The 26,569-nt window shown below is 38.4% G+C and overlaps 2 protein-coding genes across 5 annotated transcripts; both read right to left on the bottom strand.

The window, feature by feature from the left end:
• Nucleotides 1-444: 444 nt before the first annotated feature.
• LOC309700812 (uncharacterized protein) lies at nt 445-6,563 on the bottom strand. 3 transcript variants are annotated; one of them, XM_082524643.1, is made up of 5 exons: nt 6,311-6,563; nt 6,125-6,205; nt 2,568-2,666; nt 1,831-1,928; nt 445-1,735 (listed from the first exon to the last, which is right to left on the bottom strand). In XM_082524643.1, exons 1-5 carry the CDS (start codon nt 6,486-6,488, stop codon nt 1,637-1,639), a joined length of 555 nt encoding a protein of 184 aa, XP_082380769.1. In that variant the 5' UTR covers nt 6,489-6,563; the 3' UTR covers nt 445-1,636. The 3 variants fall into 3 exon arrangements, with proteins under 3 accessions (XP_082380769.1, XP_082380768.1, XP_082380770.1); XM_082524642.1 differs by having other exon boundaries at nt 6,125-6,563; XM_082524644.1 differs by lacking the exon at nt 6,125-6,205.
• A 1,085-nt stretch (nt 6,564-7,648) lies between these two features.
• LOC309700808 (uncharacterized protein) lies at nt 7,649-26,067 on the bottom strand. Of its 2 annotated transcripts, XM_082524638.1 has the most exons (5): nt 24,379-26,067; nt 24,016-24,111; nt 12,938-13,054; nt 12,444-12,578; nt 7,649-10,003 (listed from the first exon to the last, which is right to left on the bottom strand). In XM_082524638.1, exons 1-5 carry the CDS (start codon nt 24,779-24,781, stop codon nt 9,999-10,001), a joined length of 756 nt encoding a protein of 251 aa, XP_082380764.1. In that variant the 5' UTR covers nt 24,782-26,067; the 3' UTR covers nt 7,649-9,998. The 2 variants fall into 2 exon arrangements, 1 of the variants encoding a protein (XP_082380764.1); XR_014274758.1 differs by lacking the exons at nt 7,649-10,003; nt 12,444-12,578; nt 12,938-13,054 and adding an exon at nt 21,486-23,923 and having other exon boundaries at nt 24,016-24,448.
• Between the last annotated feature and the right edge of the window lie 502 nt (nt 26,068-26,569).

Genomic DNA, 26,569 nt, shown 5'->3' with positions numbered 1-26,569 from the left:
CAGTTTTTGTTGTGTTTTTCCTCATTACATTTGTGTGTGTCTCATTTCTGTATAGTTTTTGAATTCCTCATTCCTGGGGAACATTTTCATTGGAATTTAGCATTAAAGCTGCCTTTTAAATGTATTTCCTGTCTCCTGGGTCCTACATTTGGGTCCAAATCCTGCCTACCAGACATGACACGTGACCTGTTTGTACTGGTTGGAGCAGGATGGGGCCCAACATGGTCAGAATACATGGAAACAGGAAGCTGGCCTTTTACTGAGAAGCAACAACTGAAATTGTTTTTACAGGTTGTCACTTGCTGTTGTTTTCAGAACGTGTGAGGAAAGCGCTGAATAGTTTCCTGCGAAATCTGACCAACAAACACTCACATGGCCTTGAGGAAAGAGGAACATTGTGAAACTCTTTTTTTAAATAATATCATCCAGATTTGTTTCTGTCCCTTGTTGTTCTCAAATGTTTAATAGGTTCATATTAAACATTACAAAGAAATACTTCAAACCACATTTTCTCTTTCAAACAAACAAATCACTGGTGTGAACTCAAGTTCTATTTGTGTTAAATAACTACACGAATGCCTAAACCAAAAATAAATGCTGTAATCAAACTGAAAATGATCGCAGTGTATTTTCACAGAACAAAAGAATAATGCCACAGGTATGTAGAAAGTTCTTTTACATATTCTTATACTAAAACAAACCTGTTATGCAATAATTTGCAAAGACCATATAATCTTAGATTTTAAATCAACAGCCCAAATGTTCAAACTGAGATTATTAATGTGGATGGATTAGTTATTTGTGAACAAAGTCTTTCTGGAGAACTTCAGTGTTTACCAGGGATGCTTTAAAAAAAACACATTTAATTTTGTTACATGTTATTGTGACAGACTGGTGATCTGTCCAGCGTGTACCCCTCCTTTAGCCCTATGACAGCTGGTATAGACTCCTGCATACTTAAAATGGATAAGCAGAGGAAAATGGACGGCTCAGTAATTTTGACAGCTTCTCACAACATTATTTTTAAATTTGATGCTGCAACAAATTAAAAAAAATATGTCTTTCAAAAATCACATTTCTCACAGTCAACATGTGATATTTTGTCTTTGTCCTGGTTTCACTTCTGTTTGACATTTAATTGTAAAATGCAGCTTTCTGTTGTCATACTTCATCATCATGCTGACCTTTTAGGGAATGAGACTGTGTTTAAAATCTGTGCTTTGAAAACAGCATAAACAACAAAACAGCTGAAACAAAACAACAAAAACTGATAAACAGATACAAACTATAAGAGAACAAATAAATATTAAATGTTGGAGTTTCATATTTACAGGTTTTCACAGCAGCATTGAGTTATGGTGTTAAATCCTGAAGCACCTTAAAGCAGGTTTGGCTAAAGGTTGTCACATTCTTGGGTCCATCTCAGCTCAGAAGCAGAGCAGATTGTCTCTGACTAAAATTAATCTTGCAGCACTTTCATCAAGTTTGTGGAAAATTTTGATTCAGAACTTTTGGTCCAACAACTCAAACCAGAGAGGAAAAAATAAATCCTCCTACGAGCGGCGGAGCAGCAAGTCTTCAGTTATCAGACTGACCTCTGTCCAGCAGGTATCATCCACCTGTACAGGTGTGTCCATCAGCTTTGAGGTAGTGTGGAGCGAGGAAGCTGAATTTTGTAATAAACACACTCTTGAAGCGGAGCAGCAGAGGGAGTGGGGAGCTGGATCTCCTCGTACTGAAACACAACAGCAGCACTGAGTACAGGACAAAGTAGCACTGAAGGAGAACAATTAGCATGAGCTGCAGGGTCACCTGTACACTTTGAGTTACCTGTGGAGTCTCCAGCCTCTCACTGGTCCCAGCTGGAGGGAGGTTTGCCTGATACTTGCTGATTCTCCTCTTCAGACACAGCCATACACAACTCAGACCTGCCAACAGACCATCAGGGGAGTGACATCACCTTCACACTCACATCAGCACTCATCACATACAACACAATTCTCCACTGTGCAGAGAAACCTTTCAACATCTGGACAGCAGAAGCACAGCTGAAGCCTGCTGGGGCAGTGAGCAGTATGTTTGTGCTGTACTGTCTGTACAGCGTCGGCTTTCACCCCCCATGGATTACATCTATGTACTTTGGTAATATGTGAGTAACATAAAGAATGTTGTGGGCCAACTTTAAAAATACTTATTTCCACAAATGTACAACTATAAAGCTACCTCACATACTTGCAGCTTATGTGTAAAAGTTACAGTATGAACCTGCACTAAATGTTTTATAAGCTGGATGAATATAAACTACAGAAGCCTGAATCCACATAGTAAGAAGCGCTGCTGGAAGGAGAGGGTTACAAGATGAGTTGACATCTATTATAAAAATGGGAGGTTGGTTCAAAGCAAGCTTGACTAAAAATTACTGTGGCTGAGCTGGTTGCATTAAGTACTGCTGCATGAGTTAGTGGTAGCATTTCTGCATATCTACATATGCAACATGTTGCTGTGGAGGGGTGCTGGTATTAATAGAAGAGCAGACAGACCACAGAGATTTAGACAAAATGACTCACAGAGTACTAAAAAGAGCACAAAGTTCAGGATCACTGAGCTGACGAGGAAAGTCTGCCTCTGCAACACTCCACACTCAGGGTCAGGGGTTGGACAGATATCTGGAAGAAGAAAAGTTACACATATCGAATAAGAAATTATAGTGTTTCGTAAAACTATCAGACATTAACAATGTTTTCATGTCTGAGGCCCAGCTGACTACACTTTAACAAATAGTTCATCTAGTCGACCCAAGTTACTGTTTTATATTACAGGAACTTTCAAAAGCTGAAAAAAATTGCAGTAATAAAAAAAAAACGTATCTGTTTTTGCTCAGGCTTTGGGCAACGCGATTCCCGTGTTGTGCCAAAGACATTTTGCACTGGTGTTTATTTATTATAATATTAGAAATATTATTGTTTATTATTTTAACCTTTGACCATCTATGAGTTGTAGTTTTGAGGGTGAGTGGTAATTGATTAGTGAGCGATTAGTCTGTTGTAACTTTAGAGACCAACACAATGGTGGAAAACAAATGTTTCCAAGATTAGGTGAGTTGACAGGTTGATTTAGCAGCTGTTAGGATGATGTCTTTTTATGTTCTCAGGCACCCAAGTCAGGGAAGTCTAAGTAGCTTTGAAAGAAAGCAACTGGACTTGAAAGAAACTTTTTAGATTAGAGAAACTTAAAGTAGTCCAGTCGCTTTCTTTCAAAGCTCCTTGGAGCCTTTTATATTTCAAATTGGCAACCTGTTGAGGATCATGTCGTATTTGAGCAGCTGTCTTTAGAAATGAATGATGTCATCTTTCAGGTAAAGCCTCAAATTTTGTTTCGACTGTTCTTCTATTGTACAGTAAAGAGGTCACACTTCAAAGAAATAAGGTTACCAGAGATGGGCAGTAACACGTTACTATAATCCGATAACTTTTTTTTAAGTAACGAGTAAAGTAAGGGATTACTATTACAAAAAAGGTAATTAGATTACTGTTACTTTCCCATAAGCATGCTGCATTACTAAACCATGATTCTCATGGCAGTGACGTAAGCGAGTGCGACGTTCGTGGCAACAGTGGATCATATATCGAGTGTGGAGAGAGTATGATCCTGCAGCGTTTAAAGCGTGGAAGTACTGACCTTACTTTGAATTAGATTCTGTCAAAAGTGACAAAACATTAGTGTCCTCTGTTCACTGCGTGGGAAGAAAACTTCTTTTTACAGTGAAAAAACCCTTAACTTCAGAGCAAGCTGCCACGGGAATGTGAAATTCACAAATCCTTCGACACACTGCGGCACACCTGCACCAGGGCAAACCTCCGCCTGCCCCACTCCTGCTTTACAGGGGAAAACAGAGCAACAGGACCGTTGAGTCTTTGATTTTATTTCTTTTCTGCTGTGTTTTATGTGCATCTATTTGAAAGACTGAGTGTAAACAAAAAATATATATTTTATTTTATGAGCTGGAATGTGCAGAAAATAAGTTTAAATGTTAAACAAATTTCCTCCAGTCAGAGAATGTTGCATATAATTTAATTTTTGCTTGATGCATAAAGTTAAAAGATTAAAACTAATAAAAACAAGTTTTAAAAGGAGACTTTTTCATTTGATTACAGTTTGTATGGTATTAAAGATCTATCACTTTATCACCTATTCAGGTTGTAAATCATGTTTTTAAAAAGTAACTAAGTAACTGATTACTTTTGCAAATAAGTAATCAGTAAATTAGCAGGATTACTCTTGGGGGGGGAAATGATCAGTAATTAGTTACTGATTACTTTTTTCAAGTAACTTGACCAACACTGGATATTACTGAAGCTTTACTTTACCTCTAAATAGGACACTGTTACAATAATGACTATTTGCAGAGAACATTTAAAACACACAGTCACAAATTTCTTTACTGATTTGATAAAAACAAGCAAAATATAAGTTTATATTTCCACACAGACAAACATGCAGTCTTACATTCAGTCATCATGTTGACTAAATGAACTATAGTCAAAATAACTGGCTAAAGATTAAGGAAAAGCTAACCTACAAAGGTTTCAGATAATTCAAAGCAATCATTAAACTGACCAAATAAGAAAACTACTTTCATGCCATGGTCATCTCTGGATATGAAAAAGTTCCACTTCCAGTTCCAAGACACTCACAAAATGATCAGAGGGACCAACTACTGGAATGAAGTCTTGGCAGATCTGCTATATTGCCACATACCTGATCATGTAGGGAAATATATATGCTCCAAATAAAGTTTATAAATGAATTCTAAATTTCTAGCAGCCAAGCTGCTGGAATAATTAGAGATTAGCTGAAGGTTTGAGCAATGCATGGGAATACTGAATCAGAACAATCGAGATGGGAAGAAGTTAAAGTTTGTGCTAATGGTTCCTCCGCTCAAGTGAGCCAGTGATGGTTTGATTTTTGCAATGTTTCTAGATGAAAGAAACAAGACTGGGTGAGCTTTGTGATGTAAAAGTTAAATATCAAGATTCAAATGCTGATCAAGAACAACACCAAAGTTGTGATGGAGGAAATCTCATCAAAATTACATCAGCTATGAAGTAATCACTGTGGTAGGAGGTAATAAATCTTTTATCAGTGATAAATTCAGGAACATTTTGTTTTATCTCTAGAGACAAGCCTATCACTGCATTAGTCACAACAGGGAGCTTCACCTATTACAGTCTGTGGTTTCCAACATTATACAAAAAAGCAACCATGAATGCACTGCACCACATAAATACCTCTGGTGCACTGCAGGGAAACTGTCACCACAGCCACCAAAGCCTGTGAGCTAAAGAACAATGCAATTTCAAACAGCATGATACAGATCTGCAGGAAAGCGTTGAGTTTTTGACTAAGAAATAGCTTCACTAAAGCGTACCAGTGAAACTGTGTACAAACAATTACAGTGGAACCCCGACTTACGAATACCCTGTTTCACGAAAAATTCAATTTACGAAGGCACTGAACGGCAATATTTCTGCCCGTGTTACGGCAAAATGCCCGAGTAACGACATCCGCTTTCTCTGATTGGCTGAGCCTACAATGCCCACAATGCCTTCCGAATCATGTGACATCCCCTTGGCTTCTGTACTTGCGCTTTGCTGTTCCACTTGAACGACATATTGTTGTTCTAGTTAGCAATTAGCCTATAGCCTATCGTTCAGCATCGCCTCACTCAAAACGCGCAATGGGTGCTTCGACTTACGAAAATCTTCGACTTACGAAAGACCCTCGGGAACAGATTCATTTTGTAAGTCGGGGTTCTGCTGTATTAATAAATGTAGTTTTAGTTATCAAATACAACTCTTTTTTTTAAATATATTTTTTTCTTTTCTTTTTTTTCATTGTGCACTTTGGCCCTTAGAAAACACAACATGCAAGATACTGAGAGCTGACTGAAGTTACACATTTAAGTTATCTTTATTAATCCTTTATATCCAGGTAAAAATCTCATTGAGGTTAAACATTTATTTTTCAAGAGAGACTTGGCATCATGGCAGGTCTCTCAAGTAAATCAATAGTAATAAGTACTTCTGTTATTATTAGCATTAAATTTAATAAACTTTGTACTTACCTGAGACGAGGCTAAAACTCTCCACAAACTGAGTGCTACCATTTCTCTTGATGCCACAGAAGTAAAGCCTGCAGTCCTCTGCTGTCAAGTTTTTAATCACAAGTTTGTTTCCCAGGATTGAAAATTTAGTTTCAAAATCAGGAGAGTAGTAGGTAGAGCCTGCTGAGGAAAAACTGCGGCCGATACCTGCTCTGAACTGACTGTAGATCTCCATGTACCAGTGGATCTCTGATGTCTGATTGGAGCAGGTTAGAGTGACATTGGTCCCCAGCTCTCCTCTGACCTCGGTCACGTTCTCGGCCTCTGCACAGAGCAGAAGCACCAACAGGATCATCCACAGGAGAACCATGATCAGCTTCAGCATCCACAACAAGACGGAGTCGTCTGAAAGCAGCTCAGCTCTGATGGACTCTGACACAGAAGTGCTCTACACTTCCTACTTCAGGCGGTGATTATGTCGTGTGCGACGTCTGCTGATAAACCACAAATACCAAGTAACTCTCACAGGAAGTGAAACCTTCTTTTTACCTCCAGCCTGACTTCTGTAGCAGGAATCTGACACGGAGCTTTCAGACTCAGTTCTTCTGGAACTGAATTTTCACATTACGAATGGTACTGTAGGAGTAATAACAACAACACAAGCAAAGGGGAGTTTAAAATCAGCATGAGAGGACAGTGTTTCATTTAAAGTACAAAGCACAGGTAGAAAAACTAGCAGTAGTAGTATATGTTTTAGTAGAAAATAAACAGACGTGCAGATACAATGAATGAATCCAAAACTATCCAGATTTGAACATGTCTGAACTGACTCAGTCCTGTTTCTCTGTAAATAAAAAAAATCTTCATCTAGAACTTCAACTGTTACTCCAGTGAAACACATCTCAAGTCAAATCAGACAGTAAATTAAAGGACAGTATATTTAACCCCTTCAAACATGGCTTTGCGTCTGTTACACCACAGCGCCTCCAGTTGTATCCATATATTACTGCAATCCACAACCCACTGAATTCCTACTATAAATACTTCTATAACCTCTACTGCAAAAGCAGGTATTAAACTCTTTACACTCAATATTCTCACTGAAACTTTAACTACTGTAATTACAGTGTACCCCATTCAAAGTGTATTAGAATGACTACTTTCACTACTACACTCTGTACTACAAATATTACTCAATCTGATTAATCTAATTCAAATATGAAACTGCTGCCTTTATCATAGCAGCAGTGAAGCGTGATGTGAGTGGCATTTAGCTACATCTGCATAACTGCAACAATAACCACTACACACTCTGACAGTACATTTTACTAATGCTCATCAAATAACCTTCTGCCCACAGCCCTGGTTTTAGTGCCTGCTATTACAACCTAAAACTATGACAAAGTTGCTCCTCCATTTGCAGCACTACTATCATCTATGTTCTGTTTATCCGTCTGTGACTGTTTACTGTTACCGTGTTACTGCGAAATGATCAGTTACAACTTCTGTTAATGACAGATATCAGCCTGTTACTACCTGTGCAGTTAAAGCTGATCCCTGAACTGGGTCAGACTTCCTTGAATTCAGCCTGAAGATGGTTCCAGTTAAGAAACTGTTAGCTGACATAAAATGTACTTTACTATATACATGACTGATGTCTTTAAAGGATATCCAAAACACAACAGCAAACACTTAAAAGATATTTGAACTTGCATGCATGTATAGATGGTGCATCAACACTGATGCAGTTTAAAGTTAATCAATATATATGAGGCCAAAACTACTTAAAAATATTTGACCAGAATTGAACTTTTCATTCATTTGGGAGCTGTGAGCCTGTTGTGAACCTTATGTTGGAGCACATACGCAATTCTGAAAAAGTTGTTACACCGTAAAACATTTTGAAGACAATTGTTTTGAGACATTCTTCTTCCATCAAATTTAAACTACATAAATATTTTTTTTCCAAATTGTACTTTTCCTTAGTTTAAACGTGCTATTGTGAATTAAATAGGGGTTGATGAGATGATGAGTAAAATTATTAATAACACCTGAGATGAGTGATACCTTTAAAGTAACACACAGGGACAGCACCAGCAGTACATGTTTAATAGAAGTAACAACAGCCATAATATGGTTTGAATTTATAAAGGTCAGAGTGAAGATCATCAACACATGCGAGCAGATCAGCTGTTTTCATCTTCTGTCTCCAAACTGTTGCTGCAAAGAAACTCAAACATGAACACAATCTGAAAACAGTGAAAAGGTCAAAGCAGACAAGCTAACACAGGTGGTACATTTTCTAATACTGTAACATTTCTAAAACATGACATTAATCATACATGAGTAGAAAAATGCGTCTTCAGCATCACTTTGTCAAGTGTAGGCTGTGTACAGGCAGGATAGGACCCAAAGTGCAGACTCATGGAGGCAACCGTGAACTCAAACTCAGCTTTTATTGCTGGATGGCAGAACAGAACAGTAAACTAAATAAACTGAGAATAAAGAGAGCTAAATTGGCAGGCAGGCAGAACACACAGCAAGGGATGATAGAGATCACAACACAGACAAAGGAAAACACAGGGCTTAAATACACAAGCTGTGCCCTAAAATGTCGGCTGCATCCTTCGGAGGACCCGGCCTTCGCGGTCTACGTGGGCCGGGTCCTTCGAAGACCGAGTAGGCCGGAAGAACGAGGCTGTGAAATGGGACAGTCTAGCCTTTTGATTAGCATCACCGCTGTCTCGGTGGAGTTTAATAAACTAAGCCGTCTGCTCCTTGCTATCTAAAATATAATATCGACCATCTCACACTTCTGTTTCATCAGTTTTCTGTTTCACGTTTATTCAGCTGTGTGAAAATCCCAGAGGAACCCACCAGATGGATTAATAAAAATTTATTTAATGTAATCTAAGTGAATAACTCTAATCTCAGCCAAACCGATTTACTACGGAACAAATAAAACACAGAAAAAAGCCAAACAATTACATTTTAAAGTTATCTGAGTGACTTATATATCGTGTTTAACCTGTGTAGCGAAAGACAGCGGGGGTCTGAAAACAATGAAGCCGGGAGTCCACTGCTCTCGCCGGGTTAAGTGACCATTGAACCCCCCGGCTTGCTATCGAGCGGGTGGGTAACAGACGTCTCAGAAAACGTTGGCGCACTTTTGCAAATATGCGATGTCTTGATAAACCAAGCAGTTATTTAAAGTTTACACAGCAACTTTCTCGCCTGAAAATATGTTAAAAGTTTATTTTGTGACCCAGAAAGAGTAATAAGAGTAATATTAAAACTTAGTAGTGCTCGCCATTGTTGGAAACTGGAATTGGCTGTGCCGCGCTATGAATTCTGGGATATAGTGGGGCCACAAAGGACACACCTGACCCATCCTTCAATTTTGGGCAAAATAAAGGACGGATTAGTTGGACACATTTGAAGGAGTCGAGGAATTGGGACAGCCTTCGTCACCTGGCTGTGGCGTAAGCCTTCAAATACGGCCTACAGAGGATGCAGCTTACGTTTTGGGACACAGCTACAGAGGGAGCAATCAGGGAATGGGAACAGGAGACACAGACCTTCAAAGTAAAACAGGAAACAACAACTGAACTTACAGACTCACAAGCAGACGCTGCAACAGAGGGAACAGGGACGTGAGACCAGGGCAGACACAAACACGGACTGGACACAGAACAGAGGGAGTATGGAAACCAAAACTGAAGAACTACAAAATCTCACACCAAGAAGAACTGAGGGAAATAGAAATACAAAACAGAAAGCAAAACCTTCACAGTAATAAACCGAGATGAGAACACAAAGGTACAAAACTGAAAACACTGGGTCAACAACACAGGTACCCTAACACACTTCAGTACATGGAGGGTTGGAGTGGATCTCATCCTGAAACAGAGAGCACAAATAATCAGCACTCTGTGATTGTACCATTGATATTGGTATTAAAGTTAACAGCAGCAGAAAAATGGCATTAGCAACACTAAATCCACACACAGAGTGGGTTAAAGCAGTTGTGAGTCATGGTTTAAGAGCTTTGAGGTGAATGTTGTGGTGATTTGGCGCTCTGTAAATAACATGACATGAAAAGTAGTAATAGTTACTAGTGATGTGCGATACCACTGATTTCCTTTCCGATCCGATACCAAGTAATATTCAGGGTGGTATCGACGATACTGATCCGATACCGATACTTTGTACAAAATGGATTTTATTTATTGTATCTCAAATTATAGCGTCATAATGATTACAGGACATCAGAATACCTTCTTCTTATCACTTAATAATGCAGAGTTCATCATATAGAAATAAAAAAACTAAAGTTGTGTGCTATTTGAACACCTTGCCTGCCTGGAGGACTAAAGGACTCCGTGAGAGACTCTCACCCTAGCAGCACCTGTCCCTCTCCTCCTCTTCAGTTCGCCTCAACATACGCTCGTCATATTTTGTGATATGATTTACTCTGAGGTGTTTGACAAGGTTAGTGATGTTGCCACAACCATACATGCCAACCCTCCCGATTTTTCTGGGAGAATCCCACCTTTCTCCAGATTTTCCACCCGGACAACAAAGTTGAAAAACCATATCGCAGAATTCATAGCGCGGCCCAGCCAATTCCAGTTTCCAACAATGACGGCAGCGACTTAGTTTTAATATCACTCTTATTTCTCTTTCTGGGTCGCAAAAAAACTTTTAACATATTTTCAGGTGAGAATGTAGCTGTGTAAACTTCAAATATCTGAGCCGACCGACACATCGTCTTCAAACCCCCGCGGTCTTTCACCACTCGGGTTAAACATGATGTACAAGTCACTTTGATAACTTAAAAATGTTCTTGTTTGGCTTTTTCAGTGTTTTATTTGTTCGTGAGTAAATCGGTTTGGCTGAGATTAAAGTTATTAGATTAGATTAAATTAAATTAAACTTTATTATTCCCTCGGGAGGGTTCCTCCGGGGTTTTCACACAGCTGAATAAACGTCAAACAGAAAACTGATTAAACAGAAGAGTTTACGTCAGTGTCCGGTTATATTTTAGACAGCAAGGAGCAGACGGCAGAGTTTCACTCCACCGAGGGAGCTCGTGACGTACTACCCGGCTTTCTTTAGACCGCGAAGGCCGGTCCTCAGGTGGAAGCAGCCTCTGAATTTGGACACCCCCGCTGTTTCCGGGCCGGCCAATAATAACGGTGACATTTAACGTATTTTACCCGATAAATAAACCCTGTAAAATATATTTATCCGCCCAAACAGCCCTTTTGAATGTCTCCCTAATTCTGAGGTCTCAAGGTTGGCAAGTATGGCCACAACACCTCACTTTTTTTGCCACATTTATTGCAAACCACGGCTCAGCTGTTTGTGGAGGTAAAATACATCCGCACAATTACGCTCAGCCATTGTTGTGAGTGCGCACGCCAAGGGGCTGCGAGACATTTATACAGCCGTATTTCGCACATGACTATGAAAGGCGGAAGAGGAAGTAGTTCCTTTGAATGTAGGCAATCCGAATGTTATAGTTTCTTTCCACTGTGTTCCTGTTAACGATAAACTACAAATTTACTCTAAATTACTAAAATATCGATATTTTAATGTGAGAATCGATTCTAGAACATAAATGATTGGTATCGGAGGAATCGATATTTCAGGATCGATCCGCACATCACTAATAGTTACAATTGATATTAGCATTAATGTCTTTTTAACAAATACAGCTAACATGTATATATGTACATGTGTACTGTATAACTGGTGTCAGCAGTCCCAGCTGGAACTGTTTACCTGGGCACTCTGCACAGTCTCTGCATTCCAATTGGTCACAGGTCGAGGGCTGCACACCTGGAGAGATTTCCTCTTCATCCACAGAGACGTAAAAACCACAACTGCCAGCAGAGCAAATAACCCGTTAACTGTCAATCAACATCCTCACTGAGAGACTCATAAACATGTGAGCATGACCCCAAAATGATTATTGTGTTCATCTGGACGTAGTGTTTTGGGTCAGAGAAATGTTTTGTCACTCATCTAAGTGACTTCTTCAGATTCTGAGACTGAATTTTTTTACCTGCGTGATTAAGCATGCATCAAAACATGTGACTTTTTTCCGCAAAATAAATAATAATAACAATGATAATCAGATCTAAGCAGAGTGTGATCCAGATTAAAAACTAAAATTAATGCCTTCTTCCTGTTTTTCTTCCTGCAGTAATCTAACATGTCTTAATAAATTCAGCTTGGTTGATTCTGAGAGATCTTCCAGCACGGGAAATAACGCAGTGCTACGGATATAATGAATATTGGCTCTACCAATGTTAATCCAACAAATAAGACTCACCCAGTATGACAAGGGTGATGGCAGTAATGAGGAAGGCTGAGCGGTATATGATGATGAGGTGATGCTGTGATATGGAGCTGCTCTGCTGCTGAGGGTCTGGCTCAGAGGTTGGAGAGATATCTGGAGAAAGAAAAACTGGAAAAAAGGGTGAAGATGAACTGAAAATCTAAAACAGAAAAAATGAAATGAAATTCCTAAACTTTGACACAGCCAGGAGGAGGTAACCGTGGCAGGCTTTTCAAGTCCCTTTCTTGAATCACTTCCTTTGTTTCCTAGTGTCTTTTTGAATTTATCATCAGATTATCTTTGTAAGTCTTCCTTACCAGAAACAGACCATACAGTTTTTAGAGGTTTCTTAAATTATTTTTTCTACATATGTTGTTTCACATTTTAACACTGAATGATTGCAGTTGTTAATTACCATAAACATGTCAGCATTTTACTTATTTTGCTTCTGTAGTTTTCAGAGTTAAAGTCAAAAACTGTGCACTTACCTGAGATGAGGTGGAAAGTCTCCACAAAATGAATGCTGTCATCTCTCTTGATGCCACAGAAGTAAAGCCTGCAGTCCTCTGCTCTGAAGTTTTTAATCACGAGTTTGTTTCCTAGGACTGAAAATTTGGTTTCAAAATCAGGAGAGAGGGTAAAATATGTTGAAGAAATCTGGCAGCTGACACATGCTCTGAACTGGCTGTAGATCTCCATGTGCCAGTGGGTGTCTGAGGCCTGATTGGAGCTGGTTAGAGTGACCTCTGACCCAAGCTCTCCTCTGACCTCGGTCACCTTCTCGGCCTCTGCACAGAGCAGAACCACCAACGGTATCATCCACAGGAGAACCATGATCAGCTTCAGCATCCACAACAAGACGGAGTCATCTGAAAGCAGCTCAGCTCTGATGGACTCTCTACACTTCCTGCCCCAAATGCTGACTTCAGCCTATATGACACCTGATAAAATACCACAAGTACCAAGTACCTCACAGGAAGTCCAACTTGTGCACCTTCACTATGAACACTGCTGGATGGGTTAATATGAGAGACTTTCTGTTGCTTTGTGATGAATTTTAAATATGGCACTGCAGTATTTAAAGTACAGGAAAAAGTGTTGAATTTAACTCTAACAAAGTCAAAGTATGTGTTAACATTTTGAGCTTCAATACAACGCTTTTCAAGGTTTTGCATTAACACAACTGGACAGTGGCAGCTTGAGACACAGATAGAGGAACAAGTGGGAGAGAAAAACATTTAAATTAAAAGAGCAAATCAATGAAATTAATCGTTGCCAAATTTCAAAGCCATTTATAAAATAACACTCTTTTTGGAAAGATTCACTTTACTGGAATTCTAATAAATATCTCAACAATGACCTCTACAGGATGGAGGAGGCGGTGTGTGTGGCCTGTGTTTAGTGTATTCAGTTTTTCTTCCTCCAGATTAGCATCCGTTGTGTTCGAGTCCAGCATTTGGGTCCAGCCTCATCCTGCCTGTCACAGCACCGTGCATGACGCATGATATAACTCAGTAATCAAGGAAAGAGCCGTTGTTGTGACTTATCTATGTATTTATATATCTATATCTATATATAAATATATAGATATAGATATATAGATATACACAGACTTTTTTTTCTTTTTGGTAGGATTTCATCTTTCAAGTGTTGTTACACTTTGTTGTTACACTTTCTCTTACCGTACATTACCAAATCTCCATTTGCACTATTTGCCTATTTGCACTACTCTGCCTGGTTTACACTCAATGTCACTTACCCATTATATTGTATATTATATAGCTTTCTTGTTATATGTAAAATTGTATTTATTTAAATTTTTACTTTTTAATTATTTTACTTGCATTTTTTAATCACTTTTATATTTAAATATATTTAAATGTTCATTTGCTATTTATCTAGGGAGTGAAGAGTAACGCAATTTCTATTCTCCGTATGTCCTGTACATGTGGCAGAATCGACAAATAAAGTTGACTTTGACTTTTGACTTTGACTTTGAAGTGTTGTGATTTGTGTAGCTTGTTTAAAAGACTATCTGTTTTTGTTTTTACATTTTGATTGTGTGATATTAATTCCAGAACCATGAATGCATGACAACCTTTCCAATCATACCACAGCCAAAAGCTCCCAGTTAAACATACCTGAAAAGTTACACTCACGTCTCAACTGACGATTATTAATGTATTTATTTCGGTGTCATTTTAGTTTCGCTTTTGTGCCTCTTCACAATAATGATGTGTTCCCATTCAATGTGATTTGTTCAGCAGCTGACAGTCGTTTGCTTGCTGATGTACCTAAATCATGTTACCTAGATAACTGCCTAATGCAGAGATGTCAAAGATAAGGCCCAGGTAACAGAATCAGCCCGGTAAAGACTCCAGCTTGGCCCACTGGGTGTCTTTAAAACTGTGAAGCAGGGCATAGATTTTGGACATTTAACTGTAATTTCATAAGGTTTATAGCTGATAAAGACCTCCATTGCCATTCAAAATACAGATAAGTAATAGATAAATAATAGATGAAAATTTAAATGACAGAAAAGTTTTTCACTATTGACATTAATAAAGTATTACTTTACAGTGTTTCTATTTTTACAAACAGCAAACAAAAGTACATTTTTTGGGAGTTAATAAAAATAAGAGTCTGGGCCATTAGATACTGTAATTTTACACATTTATTCTACTATTACTGTTGAAATTGCAAATAAATTAAGCTGGGTTTTGCTAATCCAACCCACTTATGATCAAAGAGGGGCTGTATATAGCCAACGATGCAAAATACGTTTAACACCCCAGCTATAATGTATTTACTCCATGTCATATGTCAGTCAGTGACATTCTTCATTGCAATAGTCCATTTGATTTCTTTCACTCATCAAATTAAAAAAATTCTGACTGTAATAGAGGACAGCATGTTTTATTAGAGCTAACCACAGCAGTAATATAGTTTGATTTAATATACAGAGTCAAAGATCATCATGAGTTTAACATGTGTGAGCAGATCAGCTGTCTTCAGCTTCATTTTCTCATACTATAACATTTTTAATACATTATGAAATAACATTAATCATAACCGATATATGCTTCTTTAACATCACTTCAATGATATGGAGGGTTGGAGTGGATCTCATCCTGAAACAGAGAGCACAAATACTCAGTACTCTGTGGTTGTACCATTGATATTGGTAGTAAAGTTAGCACCAGCAGAAAAATGCCATTAGAGACACTAAATCCACACACAGAGTGGGTTAAAGCAGTGGTGAGTCATGGTTTAAGACTAGTAGCTGACTTCACAGTGACTGCATCCATCTTAGCTTTAGCATTTTAGTAATATTAGCAGCAGTAGCGCCTTGAGGTGAATATTGTGGTGATTTGGCGCTCTGTAAATGAAATGAAAAGTAGCAATAATTACAACTGATATTATCATTAATGTCATTTTAAAAAATACAGCTTACATGTAAATATGTACATGTGTACTGTATAACAGTAGTTGTGGATCAGATGAGCACTCACACTAATGTCAGTGTTAGCAGCTCCAGCAGTGGTTTGTTTACCTGGGTGCTCTGTCTCTGTATTCTAGCTGGTCACAGGCTGAGGGCTGCGCACCTGGAGAGATTTTGTCTTCACCCACAGAGATGTAAAAAGCACAACTGCCAGCAGAGCAATAACCAGAGAGAGTTATTAAAGCTGCAGAGAGACTCATAAACATGTGAACATCACTTTTTGTCAAAAGTAAACAATAGTAATAATGACATGAACATGAATATTAATAAGTTATATTAAAAAATAGGTTTAGTGTTTTATTTTTGAGTTTGAAGTAGAACGTAATCCTGATAAACACCAGAGTTTGTCATAGTGGCCCTGAGAGGTCAAACGAGATTCAGTTTAAGGTAACACCAGCAAAGAAAAACACAGCAAAAGCATACGAAACACAATGGAAACAAAAAAAGACAACAAAAGTTGAATAAAACACAGCTGAAATAGAAAAAACAAATCAGGAAAGACAATAAACATGTTTCTCATGACTAACCCTAACCCGTCATAGCGAAAACGGAGACTTTCTAAAACGATGACGCATGTTAGTCATATGATGCAGTCATGTGACTAAGATAGCGGAGGGCATTATACAGCAGTTGTTTTGTTTGCTCTCAATCTTGACAGCCCTATTAAAGATTAATATCAGTCTGTACATGCTCCAGATGGCTTTTCTTCAAATTCTTTAACTCTCACTCGCTTTTGCAACTTTGTACTTTTGTGTTACTCGCAGCAACAACTCCACCTCATTGTTAGTCCATTTAAAAAACTCGGTGCTTTTCCTCAACATTTTGCTGCAACGTTTCAAAGAGCCGGAAAGTCAGAAATGAGGCAGGTCGAATCTTCTTGCGTTTCACGCATGCGCAGTACTGGAACGTAAGTGTTTTTGGCCGTTTCAATGTGGACGCACAACTCTGTGAAAACGACTGAAAATGCTATTGTGGACGTGGAGCGTTTTCAGACAAAAATGCCGTTTTCAAATCTATCCAGGCTAGTGTGGATGTAGCCGGGGACACTTTCAAAAGAAGCCCAGGGTTCATCAGTGTTGTGAGTGAGAAAAGATGCAGGGCAATGTGTGTTTGAATCACATAATTAATATAATACTGCATACATGTTTGCCTTTAGCTGATAACAGTTAGCTTGCCTCTTCTTCTGCTGTTCTATATTCCCCCCCCCCCCCAGAAACACTTGTTTTCTTTCGTGATTTATTTCTTCAGATTTTTTGGGGGGGTATTTTTGCTGAGTTTTTTAGGCTTCAAGGAGCTTTATTGTCATTCGCATCACATGTTTAGATGAGGTGGAATGAAATTATGTACACACGGTCCCGAAATGAAAAGAAACAGAATAACGAAGAAACGAAGAAAAGGTAATAAATAAATAGTTAAAAAAAAAAAAAAAAACAAAACAAAACAGAATAACATGTAATAAAATAACTGTGCTCTACTCGACTGCGGAGGAGGCGATGGCGGATATGCCGACTAGGGGATTCCAGATCGCTAAAGTCATCTTGAAGCAGCTGTCAAATCTGACGTGGGAGAAGACGGGAATGTCGCAGCGGCGTGACTCGGAGGGGCACAGAGAAAGACCCATTCGTGAGCAGCTTCAACTAAGGAGGGGAGGTTTATACTGGTTCGGGGAACAGTTGATGGTAATCAGGTTACTTTAATGAATGTGTACGCCCCACCAGGAAGTGACTTTTTTTAAGTGAGTTTTTTTAAGAACATTGTTAATATAATGGTGACAGAAACTCAGGGCCCTTTAATTTGCTGCGGCAATCTGAACATACGCCTGCAGCCGGATCTAGATAGCTCTAACAGAATGAAGCTGGAATCGAGTACCTTATATAAAAGAATTTCAGCATTGTTTGACGAGGTGGGTTTAATTGAAGTATGGAGAAATTGTTTCCCTACTCTTCTTACTCTCATTTCTCAGCCCCACACTCCCTTTACACGAGGATAATTTTTTTTTGACGTTTGGAAGAGATAGGGATAAAATCTTAACATGCGAGATGGGCTCGATAGATATAAGTGACCACGCACCGCTGTATCTGACGATTGATATGAACGTATACCCCAAAATTTCAATTTGGAGATTGAATTCATCTCTGCTTAAAGATGTGGAATTTAGGAAAGTAACAAGGAAAGAGCTCAAAGACTATCTCAAAATTAATGATAATGGGGAGGTGTCACCCCCGATACTATGGGATGCATTAAAAGCTGTCATGAGGGGGAAGATCATAGTGTTTGCCTCCTTCCATAAAAAAGTAAGAGAGGAAAAAATGGAAGAATTACAAGAGATTCAAAAACAATTAGAAAGGGAGCACAAACATACGCCTTCAGCGGGTACTCTGCAGAAATTAACAACGATCAGAACTGAAATAAATACGTTGAGTACACAAGCGATAAAGAGAAAATTGTTATATTTGAAACAGAAGTATTATCAAGGGGGATCGCAATCAATGAAAATTTTAGCGTGGAAACTTAAGAAGAAGATAGCGGAGAATACTGTAACTAAAATTAAACACCCAGAGACAGGAAATATAATGACTCATCCTAGTAAGATACAGGATGCCTTTGAATTATTTTATAAAACATTATATGCGGGAGTCCCACGGGGGGCTGAGTATGAAATGGACGATTTCCTGAATTCTTTATGCCTACCAAGCCTTAATGAGGAACAAAATAAAATGATGATAGCGGAGGTGACGGAAGCTGAACTTATGAATGCCATCAATAGGTTGAAATACAATAAGTCACCAGGCTCCGATGGTTACACCGCGGAGTGGTATCGGGAATTCAAACAGGACTTGAACCCTACATTACTCACTACTTTTAACTGTGTGTTAAAAACAGCGCAAATGCCGCCGAGTTGGAAGGAGGCTATCATCTCGGCTATCCTGAAAGAAGGGAAAGACAAAATGGAGTGTGGCTCATATAGACCCATTTCTGTCCTTAACATAGATTATAGACTGTTTATTTCGATAATGGCCAGGAGAATGGAAGAAATTTTACCCGACCTGATTAGTAATGACCAAACAGGGTTCATAAGACGACGACAGACCCAGGATAATATACGCAGAACTCTTCATGTAATACATCAGATACAGACATCTAAGAGTACAGCCATGCTTATGAGTATTGATGCAGAAAAGGCCTTCGACTCCGTAAATTGGGACTTTCTATACAAAGTCTTGGATAAATTCGGCTTACATAAGGGAATTGTTGATACGGTGAGGGCATTATATACTAATCCCACCGCAAGAATTAAAGTTAATGGTTCTCTCTCAAATAGCTTTGTTCTGCAGAGAGGAAATAAACAAGGCTGTGCTTGGTCCCCGCTTCTGTTTGCTTTGTATTTAGAACCTTTGGCACAATCAATTAGACAAAATAAAGATATTAAGGGGATTACCATTGCAGGACAGGAACATAAGCTTGCTTGCTACTAGTGATGGGTCGGTCGCGAACGAAATGGCTCTTAGAGCCGAATCTTTGACGTGAACGACGCGAGCCGGCTCCTTATCGCGAGCTGGATTTTTTTTCTTCTTTCTCTCACCCTCTTTCTCGCACTTTTTTTCCGCTTCACTCAGCACGTGAGCCTTGTGCTTTACGCTGGGAAGAGGGGGGGGGGGGGGGGGGGCGGTAGTTACACTCAGTAGCACAGGAACAGAGCGGGAGGGAGAGACAGAGAAAGAGCCAGGGACAACAACGTCACATAAAGGTATAGTAATCATCCACAACTATTTTCAGTTGCAGATGATAAAGGATTCAGAAAGTTTATTCATGCAGGCCCATATGACAGAGAATGTGCATCTTCTTTTTGTTTTCATATTTTAATTTATATTTAATTGTGTTGTGGTTTGCAGTGTTTTGTGTTGTTTCACTTTAAATTTGTAAAAGGAAAAAGCTGAAAATTGAAATAGTTAAAAGTTTAAATGTGAATAGTTGATTTATTTATTACATTTTATGTGGAGTGAATAAATAAAAGTATATTTACGGTGGCCCCTACAGACAAAGCACATACAAACTTCAAATCACGTACAAACCCTGAAGCATGTACAAACTCCAAAACACGTAAAAACACGTACAAACTCCAAAACACGTAAAACCTCCAAAACACGTACAAACTCAGAAGCACATAAAAACTCAAAACACGTACAAAAGACAACAGAAGTGCTCCAGGATGCTAGGGGCAGTGTTGAACTTTTGTTACCTAGTATCTACACAAGCCATCAAGTAGCAACGACCGGATTTGGTGTGTGGTAGTAACAGGTAGAGATGGCACGATACCACTTTTTTATGTCCGATACCGATATCATAAATTTGGATATCTGCCGATACCGATATGAATCCAATATAGTGTTTTTTAATCAACAAAACTGTTTTTTTTTAAATATCTTGCTGCATTTTGTATAAGTTCATACTCAAGTTTAAAACAACAACTACACTAAAGCTATTCTGTTATACCTGTATGCAAAAAAAAAAAAAATTCATAGTTCAGCAATACTGATCAATCTAATAAACTTAAACCTACACCATCCTCCCTATTCTGGTATTTTAAAGAGTACGTAGCGTAAATATTAAGCAACCTAACTAATAGGGTTCCAACTCCCAGCAACAACAAAAATAAATAAATAAAAAATACGGAACCACCCCTCACGCTCCACCTCATGATGCTTAATCAACGTAATCAACCTTAATTTGATGCAGTGTGAAAAAAAAATGCACAGAAATCAATTATTTTTCAAGAAATATTAAATAGATTCAACATCTTTCTTCAACAAAATTGCAGACTGCACAGATGGTACCTTCCCAAAGGAAAAAGTACTATAGCTTACTAGGGTATATATATTAGACTTAATAGTCACTATATACAGTAATTGACTTCTATTCATTTTACATCAAATTAAAACTTTGGGTGTAAGATTCGGATAATTATTTATTAAAAGCTAGACATTTTAAATGAGAATAAGAAAGAAAAGTATGTCTTTGTGCCCCCTTTTCCCTGTTAATGCCCTATCGGCCCCCCTGGCTAAACTTTGCTAGATCCGCCCCTGCACAGTTACCAGCCGTCAGCTACGTAGAAAAAGATCCTCCAGTAGAAAGTAATAATAAATACATTCTAACAACAGCTGATCAAGCTTAAACGTGCTGGTGTTGTTCAGCCGCTGGTTTCCTCTTTCTGGTGCAAAGTGGGCCAAAAGCAAACAAGAGACATGGACTCACGACAGAAAAGCCGATCAGCTGATCGTTAAGCAGTTTCATGATTGAAGTAGCAGCCAGAAGAGGCAGTCGCTCCATATATCGTTTGGTAAGATTAACGCAGGAATGCTTTACAAACATTCAGAGATGGACTTACACACTTGCTTTACTTCTCTCGGGGATAACTTTGTCGGAGATGAAATGCCGGGTTGCTAGCGAAGCTCCAAATGCTATCCAGACCACCGACAGGTCCCGCATGCCACAGCCGCTCTATCACGTGATGCATACTGCTCCGACGTGCTAACGTTCTGAGGTGAGTTACGGCGTGTTGCAAGTTTTGTGAGGTGCTTTCGTGATATTTAATGGATCGGATTACATTTTTTATTTTTCTCCGATATCCGATCCAGTAATTTAGGTCAGTATCGGACCGATACCGATACGTAATATCGGATCGGTCCATCTCTAGTAACAGGCAAATGAACTTTTTTTAAAAATTATTATTATTTGACTATATATGAATGCTTGTGTATAAATACACAAAGAATACACATATGCTTTCATGCTTTAAATTGTGTAATTTAAGTGATCTAGGTAGCTCTGTTTTTGAAGTTCAGTTCATGCTAGAAATGTGTTTTGGAGTTTGTATGTGTTTTGTCTCTAGGGGCCACCGCATATATTTATATATAAACATATATAAATAAAACCACTTTTTTTTACATTAGTAATTCCTTTTGTGCATAATTTTATATTGTTGTTAACAATAAATTAATTAAAGCAACAAAACAACCTGAAGAGCCGGTTCGAAGCCAAAAGAGCGGCTCTTTTTAGTGAGCCGAACCGAAAGAGCCGGTTCTCTAAAAAGAGCCGGAAATCCCATCACTACTTGCTACGCGGATGACATATTGATATACCTAGATCAGCCCACTAACTCCTTGCCTCCGTTGATGAATCTATGCCAAATTTTGGAAACTCTCTGGCTATAAAATTAATGTCTAAAACTCAAATTTTCAGTTATAACTATAGCCCTCCGGCTCACTTGGTTGATCGATATCCAATGAGATGGCAAGAAAAGTCATTGAAATATTTAGGAGTTGTTATTCCTAAGGATTTAACTAAACTATTTGAGGAGAACTTTGGTTCCCTACAAAGGAGAATAGTGGGTCATATTAGACGATGGAACATGATCCCCTTTCTCTCTCTACACTCACGAATTGAATCCATCAAAATGAATATTCTGCCAAGATTATTATATTTATTCCAAACACTACCAATACCTATTGATTCAAGCCAATTCAATGAATGGGATAAAATAATATCACGGTTTATATGTCTTGATGGATTCGAACATTCGAGAATGTATTGACAAGGTTTGCAACCCCTGGGTGTCATGTACACTTACTGTATGGAGAAAAGTCGTGAAAGAATTTAAATTGGAACGGGATTTGGCTTTATTTAAATGGTATGCATATGACTCTGACTTTGTCCCGAATAAATTTGACTCACGTTTTAAAAGTTGGTCTGCTAAAGGGTTATCTACATTCAATTGTTTGATTAAGGATGGGGACTTAATTAGTTTTGACACACTGAAACAGAAATACAATCTAGAAAAACAGGATTTTTATCAAGACTTGCAAATAAGACATTATATAAAGACAACAATCGGTGTGATGTGAAACACTAATGTGGAATTGGTAACTTTGTTTAGACAGGCGTATAGTGGGGATGTCAATACAAGACTCATTTCCTTTTTGTATAATTTTCTCATAAATAAGCTTCCCCACTCAGCTGACTATGTGAAGATGTTATGGGAAAAGGAGGGAGGGATGTGTATTTCAAGGGATGAATGGTTTCAGATGTGGGAACGGCAATGGAGGAGTACTTCCTCCAACAGATGGAGGGAATTTGGATGGAAGTCTTTGATAAGGTTCTTTATTACTCCGTGTCAAAAGGCTCATTATGATGTGAATCCTCCTGTGTGTTGGAGAAACTGTGGACACCAACGAGCACATCACACCCATATTATGTGGGACTGTCCTGTGCTACGGACCTACTGGAAAGACATTCATGGTACACTACAAGGCATTTTTGACTGTACATTCTCTTTGGACATGAAGACAATCTTTTTTGGTTGTATACCGCAGAACTGGTCTAAAAATGACACGTCTGTTAAGAGCTTTACTTGTTGCAAGTAAGAAAAGTATAACTAAGAAATGGTCCTTGCAAGATATACCGACCTTGTCATTATGGTGGGAAATTACGCTAGAGATTTATAGGATGGAGGAGGTAACAGCTTATGTCACTGACAGGGTGTGTTGGTTCTGTTCGTGTTGGGATAAGTGGGTCCTATATGCCAATACTCATAAGCCGAATCTTCTTTTCAAAGCTTGAAATTACCAACCTAGCTAACTGGTCACTCCCAACTATTCAATGTCCCTTTTTATTTTTTTTATTTTATTTTAATTTTTTCGTTTTGTTTCATTTTTCCCTTGTAAATTGTGTTGTTTAATGCCTGTAATCACTTTCGTGAAGTAATAGTTTAGAAATAAAGAATTAAAAAAAAACATGTAATAAAATAATACGATAAATAGAGTGCAACAACCTGACCAGTAGAGAGTATGGATATAGAATGTAGGTATAATACTTTACCAGCAAAAGGGTATTGTAACTGTTTTTCCATCTGTTTTCTTGTCCTTTCGACCTCAGGCTCACCGTACTTAGAGGGGTTTTTTTGTTGTTGTTTTTGCTGCAATATGTTTTATTACATTTAGCTCGCCTACATTGGTGATACAAATATTGATCAGTGCTAAAGTAACAGCTGTCAAATAAAAGCCTCACCTAGTATGAGAAGGATGAGGGCGGTAAGGAATAAGGCTGAGCGGTAAATGATGACCAGCTGATACTCTGATATGGAGCTGTTCTGCTGCTGATGACCTGAAACAGAGGATGGAGGGAAATGTGGAAAAGATGAAGATGAACTGAGAATCTAAAACATACAAAAAACACACGGAGAAGTTAAATTCAGAAACTTTGATGAAGTCAGGAAGAGATGATACTAGCAGGCTGTTCCAGTCACTTTCTAAAATACTAATGTGAATATCCAACAAGAATCACTTCAGAATTTCATCAAATTATTTTTGCAAGTCTTTCTTAGAAAAGCAAACTTTACAATTTTTTAAATAAGAAAAAACTTCTGCTTACATGACACAACATGGAACGTGCTGATAAAATGAATGTCCTTTTTTCTGATGCCACAGAAGTAAAGCCTGCAGTCCTCCGCTGTCAAGCTTTTAATCACGAGTTTGTTTCCCAGGATTGAAAATTTGGTTTCAAAACCAGGAGAGTATAAAGGAGTGCCAGTTGAAGAATGACTGCGTCCAATATATCCTTTGAATTGGGTGTAGATCTCCATGTACCAGTATATGTCTGGGGACTGATTGGAGCAGGTTAGAGTGACATTGGTCCCCAGCTCTCCTCTGACCTCGGTCACCTTCTCGGCCTCTGCACAGAGCAGAAGCACCAGCAGGATCATCCACAGGAGAACCATGATCAGCTTCAGCATCCACAACAAGACGGAGTCGTCTGAAAGCAGCTCAGCTCTCATGGACTCTGACGTCCTCTACACTTCCTGCCCCAAATGCTGACTTCAGCCTATATGACACCTGATAAAATACCACAAACATCAAGTACCTCACAGGAAGTCCAACTTGTGCACCTTCACTTTGAACATTGCTGGATAGGTTAATATGAGAGACTTCCTGCTGCTTTCTGATTAATTTATGTTTTTAATTAATACAGAGCAAAGTATGCAATGTATAAAATAAATCTGTTTTTGCAAAGAATTACTTTTATTGGAATTTTATTAAATATCTCAGTAGTGACCCCTACAGGCAGGAGAAGGCAGTGTATGAGTGTATGGATAGAGCATATAGTTTTCCCATATGATGGAACAAATATATAAACTGTGATAGTAGATAATAATATTTATTTATATTTAGTACAGGAATTACAAGTTTTTCAAGTGTTGTGATTTCCACAGCGTGTTTGAAAGACAATCTCTTTTTGTTTTTGCATTAATTTCAGAAGCATGAATCCATGATACCTCCCAGTTCAATACTGGGCATGTGCAGAGGTTTTCTTCTTCTTCTGTTTGGTTAAATGGCCGTTTACTCCCCAGTGTACGAGGATATCGCCACCTACTGACCGAGCGAATGAGCCCTATTGTAAACTGAATTAGTGTCATTACAAATATGTGTTAAATTTGATTTAGTGATAGTCGAGTGTGTTTATGCTTGTCTGTGTGGAGAGGACTGTTGGAATAGTGATGATGATGTCCGCCATCACTGTCATTTGCCAGTAAACACTTAATCTGGTTGATTATGATAAACATGTGTTGTAGTTCTCCAGAGGCCTGGTAATGAACTAATCATTTGATTCAGGTGTGTTGACCCAGGGTGAGATCTAAAACCTGCTCTAATGTATTTAGTAAACAATATTACACAGCTGTATTATAATTTGAATTAATAAACATCAGAGTCAAAGATGATCATCATGTTTATATTTATTGTTAATTTAGGACTTTTTTGTGTTAGTGAAGGTTGTGTAAAAGCGTGCTATAGAAATAAACGTTGACTTGTCTTCATCTTTGGTCTCCAAAGGATTACTGCAGAGAAAACTCAAACAAGAAGCCGCGCTGAACTCGAGTTTCTGTTTCACAGTGAAACAAATCAAAGAAGACAAGTTAATGAAAAAGTAACAGCAGTCACACAAGAACAAAAAGGATCTGAATCCCAAACTTGAGCTTTGAGTTTCCCAGTCAAACCTAGCTTTGAAGCACATGTTAAAAGCACTTTTACTTATGTACTTTTTGTAAAAAGATAACATACTCAAAATATTAACTCATAGGACAGTCTGTGGAGTTCAACTCCACTTTGTTGTATAGGTTAGTTTAGTCTGTACAACACAACAGTAAGCATTTATGTTTACAGAAAGGTTTAAATAAACTTGACGTTATAAAGGTGAGTCAGCTTTGATGTACTGGTGGGACTTACACCCTGAAGTTTGAATTCTTGGACTTTGAAAGGTTATTTTGCATTATGTTTGGGTTTTAGTTTTATTGGTAACTTGTTTTCTCATGTCCTTCCTTATTACCTTGTTTATTTAGCTCCTAAGTTCAGTGCCTGTTAATTTCCATCAGTGTTTTGTTCATGGTTTATTAAGGGTTCTTGCTTATATTGTTTTCCTTCCCTGTTGTGTGTCACGATTGGTTGCAGGGACTCAAATGCAGAGCAGGTTGTCAGTTCCAAACACAGAGTTTATTTACAACACCAAGTGCAGAATATATACAGTGGGGGGGAAATCGGGGGTTCCAAGGGTCCAAGACAAGGTCCAC

Source organism: Aulonocara stuartgranti (assembly GCF_965226115.1).
Source record: "Aulonocara stuartgranti genome assembly, chromosome: 23".
Classification (NCBI taxonomy): domain Eukaryota; kingdom Metazoa; phylum Chordata; class Actinopteri; order Cichliformes; family Cichlidae; genus Aulonocara; species Aulonocara stuartgranti.
This window is presented reverse-complemented; position numbering and strand designations above follow the sequence as displayed.